Source organism: Lichenostomus cassidix, chromosome 27 (assembly GCF_008360975.1).
Source record: "Lichenostomus cassidix isolate B80296 chromosome 27, HeHo_3.0, whole genome shotgun sequence".
NCBI lineage: Eukaryota > Metazoa > Chordata > Aves > Passeriformes > Meliphagidae > Lichenostomus > Lichenostomus cassidix.
The window spans coordinates 184363-195440 of NC_139507.1; the positions used below are offsets into that span (position 1 = coordinate 184363).

An 11078-nucleotide genomic window follows, 5' to 3' on the forward strand; every position below is an offset into this window, starting at 1 on the left:
AGAGGGAGACCAGTGTGCCCTGAGGAAGAAGCCCCCAGCCAGAGGAGCAGGATGCAGAGAGGGGCTGGATCCAGCACTTCTCTGGAGGCACAGGATAGGCATCACCAAGCAGAACTGGGGGTGGAGTGGCTGGATTGAGCCACACTGCTTGGAGAAGGAGTGGGTGGCACGAAGCAGCAAGCAATGATTGGTGACAGCAGTGCTGACCTGAGGCTTGCAGGAGCCTTCAGGGGGGACAGGGACCTGCCAGCAGTCCAGGATGAGCAATGACCATGTAGGATGCTTTTGGGAGCAGGTGGGAGGGCTGGAGGCAGGGCCTTAGGGATCAGCCCCCAGCCGGGGGTGGCACAGGGGTGGGTGCGGGCACCCCTGACAGGGCAGAGAGGGGGTGCACAGTGTGGGGAAGGGGTGGGCAGCAGGATGAAGGTGGAGGGGGAGGAAGGCGGGCCTGGGGGGGAGGCTGGAAGGGGGTGGAGTTGCTGTTTTTTCCTTTGAACACGGTGAAGACTTACAGCTTGTAACTTGCATTTGTGGAGCTGCCAGCCGGCACACACAAGCTCTCCCTCCCGCGGGAGGACCCCCGGGATCCCGCGGCACCGCTCCGCTGCTTCGGGGGCAGGTTGGGAGGGCAGGGGGGATGGGGTGATCCCCGGCTGCCGTCCCCTCCCCCAAGTCCCTTTCTCCTTCTCTATCCTTTTTACTTGTCTGGGGGCTCGTGCTAACGCTCTTTCAGGAGTGATCTGTGATCCAGCCATCCCTCGGCTGCACGGACTGGCTTCCCAACTGCTCACAGCCTCGAGGAAGTTCCCTCTCCATCCCGGGCGCTGAGAGAGGAAAGGCAGGAGGTGGCTTGGAGCCACTGAGCCCTAGCCTGAGGGGCGGGCAGGGGGACAACAAGCTTTCCTTTTACCTTTCCCGAAGATTTGGGGTTACACATAGACCATGAATGGGTCCTTTTTCAACCAGACTCTCCTGGAGCAAGCAGCTGAGCCCAACAGGACCCAGGGCTTGGGGATGCTCATGGCCTGCTGCAATGGGACCAGCGCAGTGCTGGCAACTGATGGCAGCTCCTCGGTGCTGGGGCCCGATGAGAGGAGCCTTTTCATCACGAGGGTGGTGCAGATTGCTGTCCTCTGCGTCCTCTCCTTGACTGTGATGTTTGGCATCTTCTTTTTGGGCTGCAACTTGCTCATCAAATCGGAGAGCATGATTAACTTTCTGGTGAAGGACCGAAGACCTTCCAAGGACGTGGGTGCTGCAATCATGGGACTTTACTGAAGCCACCGGGCTCTTGTAGGCAAGTGAACTGTCTGGACCTGGTGTTGAGACGCACATTGCCATGTGTTTGGGGCAACTGGGGGAAGTGGGAATGGGGGGAAGGTCTTTTGTCTGTCTGTGTCCATGGGGAAGCAAACCTGCTCTTCCCAGTCAACAAACTGTGGTGGTCAATGGGGAAACCACCCCAGAGATGTCTGAAGCACAATAAATAACCAGCATGGTGTTGCATGTAGAAATAGCTTAAGTTTTTAATGAAACTTGCAGAAACAGTGATAGTGTGGAGATCTGGACTCTTTGCTGCTGTTACCTTGGATACTGCTACCTGGAATTTAGGGCTAAAAAAAAAAAAGGCAAATAAGTAGTTTCAAAAAGAAAACAAAAGAACAAACTAAGGGGAGAGCAAAATGCAGGGCGCAGACCTCATCTTTGAGAGGGGAAGGGAAGTGTCGTGTGGGTCATAAAACAAAGCCTGCATGCTACAAAATGTGTCAGTCTGTTGTGTTCTGGACCTCAAGCATGCATCTTCTGGTAGTTTTGTAACAGGGAAAGCATGTTTTTCCTTTTTTTCCTGAGCTATCCTGTTAAATAAACTGGTACTTTCATTTTTCACATTATGCTGGAGGAAGAAAAGGACCCAAATAAATACAAGCCCCTTCCTACCCCTAAAACAAAAGCATGCTTGTTTTTGTACACACCAGCCTCTTTTTCCGAGTGCTGCATTGTTACAGTCTTTGAGGTTTTGTAATTTTTGAAAACTGGTGAACATTCAGGAAAAAACCAACCTGTTTCAACAGAATTTTGTGTTGTCTTTATTCTTTCTGTGTGTGTGTAGTTCAGGAATTTCAATCCTAGTTCCAGGTATAATCATCTCACCTTCAAGTGAAGAGTAATGAGAGATATTTCTTTAAAGCAGAAACCACCATCATTTTTCACAGGCAAGTATCACTTTCCACTAGCAAAAAAATTCTTCAGGAACTGTGTATTTCAGGCTCATGTTAAATACCTGCACAGTGCTGAAGCAGAGACTCATAAAGATACTCTGAGTGCCTCTTGCAAAGCAAGATTTCAGCCTTTGAGTTAAAACCTCCAGCTCTTTTTATTCCTGATGAGCTATCAAAGCTGAATTATGTGAGAGGAGGAAGACTCCTGATTTTTGTTTTATGATGGAATTACAGCTCTGGCTGTGGTGTGAGGTAGAAATAATTTGTGTTTTGTTGCGCCAACAATATGCCTGCTGGGTTCACTTCTGTAGTGGGAAAGCAATCCTGGATACTGGAGGAGCTGAGGAGCTGAGCTACTTGGATGTAAATCCAGAGGAACAGCTCTCTGCCTTTCCCAGAGGGAAAAACATGATTAGAGAATATTTTGTAATTAATCAGTATTTGTTGCGCACCTTCTCCAGGCTCCCACAGGATGCAGAGCGGGACCAGTGTAGTGCTGTGTCTGATTGCTCCCACTCACCTGTTGCTTGTGTCAGCCTTAGGAGCACACTGACAACGTGGCAGCAGGGCCAGAATTTGGGATTCAGAGCTCTGAAATGTCCTGTTGGTGGAATGGCTGAACAGGCAGCTCTGATTTTTATGAGCAGTTGCAGGTCTGCAGACTTGAGCCACCTTCTCAATGCAGAGGGTTTGCTGCCCCACATGTAAAGTGGCCTCACACAGCAGTGTGGAAGAGGATTTTGGTCCCTGCTGCTGTGAGGGGTGTTGGGGCCATTGATCTCCTGGAAGAGTTTGCTCAGAGAACTGGCACAGATTGCCCAGAGAAGCTGTGGCTGCCCCTGGATCCCTGGAAATGTCCAAGGCCAGGTTGGACAGGGCTTGGAGCAACCTGGGACAGTGGAAGGCGTCCCTGTCATGGCAGGGGTGGCACTGGATGAGCTTTAAGGTCCATTCCAACCCAAACCATTCTGGGATTCCATGATTCCATGGTCTCTTTGCATATGAGTGCAAACCACCCCCACTGCAGGAGAGCACATGTTGCGGTTTAGAGGATGTTACAGCAGACTTTACCCTAGAGCTTCTCTACCCAGCCCTGTTCAGCGCCTCAGTGCTCCAAACCCTCTGTCCCAGGGCTGGACACTGTGCTCTCACTGGCCGGGGAGCCATAAGGCTAGCTCTGGTTCATCTGCTTCCACAACCGGCGGTGATAAAGGAGGCGAGGAGGGTCTATGCGTTGTGTCCACGGAAGATGTTTATTTGCATGGTGCAGCAGAGGCCAACGACCTCCCCGAGGCAGAGATGCCTCGAGGGTGAAGGCCTCACATGCACAGCCACGTGTGAAGCACAGACACACGTGGAGCATAGACGGCAAGATAGCGGAGGGTGAGGGGTTTTATAGGGAAACAGAGAGGGGCAGGGACAACACACTGGCCCAGTGACCTCTGGGCACAGGGGAGGTACAGGGGCGGAGTTAGGAGTACAGAAACCAATAGGGGAAACCCAAGGGAGGGGCCAGGACCACGTGGCGTTAGGGTACAGGAACCAATAGGGAAAACTGGGGGCGTGGCTAGGACCACGTGGAGTAGGGAAGGCAGGACAATAGGTGACAAGTACAGTCGTTAAGAAAGGTGTGTGGGGAACTTGCAGCTATTATCACAATAAGCACAGCCTGGTCAGACATGAGAGCGAGACATGAAAAATTCCAAAGCAGATGATGACACTTGGGGTGTACTTGTGTTTGTAACCTAAAGGTGTATCTGCATCTCCAGGCTGCTGTGCTGTCACAGGACAGCCCAGATGCACTCACTGAACTCCCATCCCATCCTGCTTTCAGCTGCCATTTGGTCCCTCTTGCAGTCCATCCACCAGCTGTGCCCCCTGTGCAAAGGACAACTCAGAGGTGATGGAAGAAACCTTCCAGTGTTAGCAAGGAAGACAAGGCACAGGGAAAGCTGCTAATGCAATGAAAGGATCAAATTTACCTTTGCCCTGCAGCAATACTATGAGTGAAGCAGTTGGTCACACATCTCAGCTGTCCCACCTCTGCCAGGGCTGGGACAGTGGGTGTGTGTCTTGAGGGTCCTTAGAGGACCCTCTAAGTGGCCTTAGAGGCTACATCCAGGAATGGGGCATGGGGGTCTTCATCCCTTTTGTGCTGTGGAGTGTTTCAGACGTAAGGAAAAACATCATCCACAGAAGGCTCATGTACACATGAGCTGGAGGAGCAATGAGACACCTCAGAAAGCAGAGCTGGGCACCTGCTGAGGCAGGGGGAGCTTTCTCAGGATTCAGCTGGGAGAAGGAACATTTTCCACATGAGACCTTGGAGCAAGAGCCCGACTTTACATTGGCTTGTCCGTCCTCTGGTCATGCTGTGGCTCTTCCCTGGCATCTGGGATGGGTCTGCATTAACAAGTTGTATGGACTAAGAGGAGGATCCTCAGAGGAAGCAGTTGGTGGCACCATCCACATTTCACATATTATAGTATGTGTCCCTGTGTGCTTCTGCCCTCCTTGTGCTGGGGTTATGACACTTGCACGTGCCCTCATCCCATTAGATTCCCAATAAAAGGCTGATTACCCCACTGAGGAAGAATTATTTGTGGAAAAGAAGGCTGGCATCATGAAGGAACCCCCTGGATCAGAGATTATGGGTCTTAAGACCATCTTGAGGTGAAGTCATATTTGCTTAAGGGAAGGTACTAAGGGCACCACAATGCTCCCCAGTTCTCAGGGGAAAAGCTGCGATCTCAGATTCTGAAAACCCAGCTGTACTGCCCCAGAGACATGAGTCCTGCAGCCAGAGGCTGAGGTTGTCAGTCCAGGGCTTGTTGAGGAAACCAGACCATAACGGCTGTTTCTGCTGCCTTTCCCCACCAGCTGTGGTTTTTCATCTCACACCTACTCATTTAGCATAACCTCACAAGTGAATACCAGCTCCCAAGAATATTGAAACAGATTTAAATTTTTTTTTTAAATTGTTGCTTGTAGCATGATAACTTCCAGAGTGCCACTGGGGTGCCAGGAGCTGTTCAAGCATGACTGAGAGGAACAGGGAGGGAAGGGATGTGCTTAGATGGACCTTCACATTAGTGGCAGACTGAGAACCAGCCATCGAGTCTCATCTAAAATCCCCTCCTAGCAGTGGAACACAAGATACCAGTGCAATCCTGTGGGACTGGTTATACTGGTCTGAGTCACTGGTCCATCTAGTCTACATCCCTTCTCTGAAAACAACCATGATTTTAGGCAGTACATGGTCTTGGAGGTCTTTCCCAACCTTAATGATTCTATGACTGTGTGGTCAGTCAAATTGTCCTGCCCACCAAGAGCAGCCTGCCCTGGACCTTCACCATCCTCCTCCAGGCACAGCCCCTGTCTCTGGGCTGGTCCCCACTTGCTGTGATTCTGCTCCAGGTGTAATTTCTTCTTTCTAGACAGGTAGCAGGGAAACAGCAGAGAAAGGCAAGTGAGAGCATTTCCTCCTGCTGAACAGCCTGCAAAGAGAATTCCTCTGCTTATGGAATCACTGGTTGTACAATTGCAGAAATAAAGAGGTGGTTTGACCCACCTGAAAAACGCTGGTCATACAGATGTTCCTGTGGTGGGGAAAACACCAAATTTCTAGATGATACTCACCTCTTTCCCCTGCCTTGGCAGTCTGGACTGAGTGAATGGAAGGGTTAAACGTGATGAGACAGACAGACAGATTGTGGAGGGAAGAAGGATCCCAACCTGAGCTTGGCACCAGATGTACTGGAGCACCTGCACCAAACATACACAGTATTTAATAATTCCTGAGAATCACCATGGTAATAAAGTACAGAGTCAGGTTGTTATGGTAACAGTTGTTTTTTTTTTGGTTTTTTTTTTTAGGCAGGGAGGCATTACTCGGGTTGTAACCTCAATCCAGACTGAACACATTTCTGAGAGCCCAGAAAATAAAATAGGAGTGAAAGGAAATCAAATTAGATAAGCAGCAGTTTCCTGTCTCATGTCTGGCAGTCCTGGGCTTGTTCTGTACGTAGGTGGAGGGAACCAGGTTGTTCCAGACACGCATTGCCCTGGAAAGCCTGAGGAATAGCTGGAGTGAATCTCTGCAGGTTTAAATTGGGTGCTAGAGGGGGTGAAGGGCTGAACCCCTCTCACGGGTGGGTCTGGAATGCTCTGGCACCACTTTGGTTCCTTGCCACACCTCTGGCCTAGCTCCAGGTGTGTCCCAAGCTGGCTAAAGGAAAGGACACTCTTGTCTCTGCAGGTGTGCACACATGAGGGAGCACATGATGGACAATCCCTCTGATTCCAGCTGGGCCCACAGCAGGGTGCTGCAGTCCCAGGTCACAGCCTGCCCATGTCCCACATGATGGATGTCCCAAAGCTGGTCTCCAAGATGAGACAGGCATTTGGGGGCTGAAAAGGGGTAACAGACCACTTTTCCTAAATTCCCACAACAGACCTAAGAAGAGAACACATGTTTTCTGGGCTCTGGCAAGGTCTGCAGGCTGCTGTGCTCCCCAAAGGGGCATCCATAAAGCAAGATGGAAATCTGTGTCTCCCTCCTGCCCTCCCAGCTATGGGTAAAAAGGCACTTCCACTTGCCCTCCCAAGCCATACCCTCCAGCAAGAGTGTGAGGTCTGTCCAGCTGATGCTCATACAGAATTTTAATTCAGTGCTGGTTAAAGCAGCAGCTTTGTGAAGCTGTTTTCTCTGGAGGAAGCTGAGGCAGTGCATGTTAGGTTCACTTAGCAGAGACATGGCATGAAATTGGCAGTGCCATTACTCAGGAACATTGCTCCATAAATCCACTACCCTCAGTGTGGGCACTGGCTGTGCAAGAGCCACTAGCCTCCAGATAAGCCTCGGTAGTCCATTAGCTCTGCCAGAGAGGGACAGGTTGATGCCATCAGAGTCAGGGACTCAAGGAAGAGCTGAGGCCAAATGATGACAGAGTTCAGGGCCAGCCTTCCCTTGTTCAAGACTTTGCCTTCCAGTTTCTCTGTTTGAAAGGGAAATGTTTCCCTGTTTCTGTGTGTCCCGGGTTAATGATAAGACTCTCTCTCCTCCGAGAGCGAAGGGCCCCGACACCCCCTCCCCCACCCCCAACAGAACCTCTTAGATGGAAGTGAAGAAAAAACTATTTATTTAACAAAACCACGCAGAGTGCCCTACAAGGCACAGGGGAAGGGGAAAAAACAAGGTGAAAGGCAGTTATTCAACCTGATTAAAAAGTCCTTTTCTCAGACGCAGTCCCTCTCCTCCTCGCCCCCCACCCGGGGCCGGGTGGAGCTCCCTGAGAGCTCTGCTGTCCTCTGGCCCTCCTGGGTCTCCGGGTGGCAAAGCAGATCGAAGAGAAGGGGTCCGAACGAGGAAAAAAAGAAGAAGAATGGAAAAAACGGGAACAGAGCTCACTCCGACCCCCGTCCAGCACGCAGTCTCTGCCGGGCGACGAATCCTCCCCCGGAGCAAGGCTTGGAGAAAATGTTTTCAAAACAACCCGCGTTTCTCTCTGCGGCTGGGTGCAGTTAAAGAGACAGGACCACACATTTTTTTCTTTCTTGGGCATATAAGCCAACGATAGAGGATAAAGGATTATCATATCATCAATCCAAGACATTCCACCCCTTATTCCATAGCGTTGGCTTAAGGCCCACCTTAACATCTTCCAACTTCAAACACACACATATATATATACACATATATACATACATACACACATATATATATACACATATATACATATATACATATATACAAATAACTATGTACAAATAATGTCACGAACGGTGAACGGTGGTATGTTGCCATCCCAACCTTACATGTGGCCTTCACCCAAAATTAAATTTCCCTGAGGGACACATTGTGTTTTTCCATCTTCCTGCATTATCCACCAAGTACACCCAGGTCCCTGGGCAAAGACAACCCCACGGATGGGTTTGTCTTTATGTGAGGCAGAATCAATCCAGACAGTTTTCCCTAACAAGCCTCTGGCATGTACTGCTGGGACCTTATCTCCATCCACTGTATGTAGAAGCTCAGATTGGGCAGGACCTGCTCAGTTGATGGAGCCTCGGGTATTGACTAACCAGGTGGCCTCTGCTAAATGTCGCTCCCAATTCTTATAAGTTCCCCCACCCAATGCCTTTAGGGTGGTTTTTAACAGTCCATTATACCGTTCCACTTTGCCAGCAGCTGGTGCATGATAGGGAATGTGGTACACCCACTCAATGCCATGGTCTCTAGCCCAGTTGCTTATGAGGCTATTTTTAAAATGAGTTCCGTTATCTGACTCAATTCTCTCAGGGGTACCATGCCTCCACAGGACTTGGTTCTCAAGGCCCAGGATGGTGTTACGAGCAGTGGCATGAGGCACAGGGTAGGTTTCCAGCCACCCAGTGGTGGCTTCTACCATTGTGAGCACATAGCGCTTGCCATGGCGGGTTTGAGGCAGTGTGATGTAATCAATCTGCCAGGCCTCTCCATACTTATATTTTGACCACCTTCCACCATACCACAGGGGTTTCACCTGCTTGGCTTGCTTGATGGCAGCACATGTTTCACAGTCATGGATAACTTGAGAGATGCAGTCCATGGTTAGATCCACCCCTCGGTCTCGTGCCCACTTATAGGTGGCATCTCTGCCCTGATGGCCTGAGGCATCATGGGCCCATCGAGCTAGGAATAAGTCTCCTTTATGCTGCCAATCCAAGTCTACCTGGGACACCTTTATCTTTGCAGCCTGATCTACCTGTTCGTTGTTTCGATGTTCCTCATTAGCTCGACTCTTGGGGACATGGGCGTCTACATGGCGGACCTTCACAGGTAGTCTCTCTGCCCGGCTAGCGATGTCTTTCCACTCTTCAGCTGCCCAAATTGGTTTTCCCCTACGCTGCCAACCAGCCTTCTTCCACTTTTCCAGCCAACCCCACAGAGCATTGGCTACCATCCATGAATCAGTATAAAGGTAGAGCTTTGGCCATTTCTCTCTTTCAGCAATGTCCAGGGCTAACTGAACGGCTTTGAGCTCAGCGAATTGGCTCGATCCCCCCTCTTCTTCCCTAGCTTCTGCAACCCGTCGTGTGGGGCTCCACACAGCTGCTTTCCATTTTCGTTTTGTCCCTACAAGACGACAGGAACCATCAGTGAAAAGAGCGTAGCGTGTTTCATCTGCTGGCAGTTGGTTGTATGGTGGGGCTTCCTCTGCACGGGTCACCTGTTCCAGCTCCTCTTCCTCAGTCAGACTAAAATTTTCACCTTCAGGCCAATTTGTAATTATTTCCAAAATCCCAGGGCGATTCAGATTTCCCATACAGGCGCGCTGTGTGATAAGGGCAATCCATTTGCTCCATGTGCCATTGGTGGCATGATGGGTAGAGGGAACCTCTGCTTTAAACATCCACCCCAGCACCGGTAGTCGAGGTGCCAGGAGGAGTTGTGCTTCTGTGCCAATTACCTCTGAGGCAGCTTGGACTCCTTCATATGCTGCTAGGATTTCTTTCTCTGTTGGGGTGTAGTTGGCTTCAGACCCTCTGTAACTTCGGCTCCAAAATCCCAGTGGTCGGCCTCGGGTCTCACCAGGCACCTTCTGCCAAAGGCTCCAGGACAGGAATGTCTCCCAGCTGCTTTGCTGCTGAGGCTGCTGATGGCATTTTGGCCTGGAGTTCTTCGGACTCCTTGCCCTGCCCTGGCCCCATCTTTGAGCCTGCCTGGAGCTGCCAGCCTGGCACTGGGCTTGCTCTCTGCTCAGATGTGCAGAGCACCTGGTACCCACCAAAAACCTGGGGCAAAGAAAGATGTTCACTTCCAAACAAATGTGATTTGTCCCTATTCTCTTTGCCAAACAAGAGCTGTTTTGGGATTGTGTGAGCATTTAAAGCCATCCTTGGAATAAAATGGATCTTACAGCCCCATCTGTGACTGGGAAATGGAGAACACCAGGAACATTTCTGGGCACAGGAACTTGACTGATGATACTGTTAATGTATGAGAATGGTTCTGGTGCGGTACAGACTTGTGCCAACAACCTGACATGAACAGCCCCTGGGCTGTGGCAAAATGACAGAGGTAAAAGACCACAGAGGACTCAGGGACATTCCTCTGGGCTCTGCTGTCTGTGCACAGGGAATATCTCATTAGATTTTTCAAGTGTAAATGCTTTTAAAGCAGTTGTTTGGCTTCCTGAATCCAACTCAGTGTTCTTGAGTATGAATGAGGGATTGGAAACCTCTGGTTTTAGTCTGGAGAATATGTCTTTGTACAACAGTGAACACATGGAAGAACAAAACCTCAACAGACTTGACAACTGCTGATCCAGGGTGTTGCATACACCTTAGGCTTCATGCTAGTTCTCCCACTAAGTCAGTTAAACCAAGCATTTCCCCATAAGTCTGGCCAAATTTGTGCTACTCTGGTTTTAGAGACAGACAATTTCTTGGAGTTGTTTGTTCCATGAGCACATGGCTATGCACACTTGAGTTAAGAGAAAATCAGAACATTGTCAGCAATGAATATGGTTTGGCACATCCCTGAAACTGTCACTGTCAACGTGCTGGGAAGTGGTGGAGGCCCTGGCAACATTCAGAGACATAAACATGTATCTAAAGTGACTGTCTCCAATGGGAAAGATGCTGCTCATCTACATGTATTTCAGGTTGTAAGTGCAACACAAGTTTTTCTTCAGAGAGGCCTTTGCAGCTCTGTTCCCTGGCAGAAGCTCATCCGTGGGGATGACATTTTCATAGCATTAATTTAAGGCAGGTTAATCAACAACAAAGCAAAAATGTCTTTCTGAGAGATGGGTCTGAGTGACAATCTTGGCTGTAGGTCACAGGTGCCTTCAAGTTGAAGGCAGCAGTTTTGTC

At 49.9% G+C, this 11078-nt stretch overlaps 1 protein-coding gene across 1 annotated transcript; it reads left to right on the forward strand.

The window, feature by feature from the left end:
* The first annotated feature begins 473 nt into the window (after window positions 1-473).
* RPRML (reprimo like) lies at window positions 474-2074 on the forward strand. Its single transcript, XM_085039886.1, has one exon. It carries the CDS (start codon window positions 943-945, stop codon window positions 1276-1278), a length of 336 nt encoding a protein of 111 aa, XP_084896012.1. The 5' UTR covers window positions 474-942; the 3' UTR covers window positions 1279-2074.
* Window positions 2075-11078: the final 9004 nt, after the last annotated feature.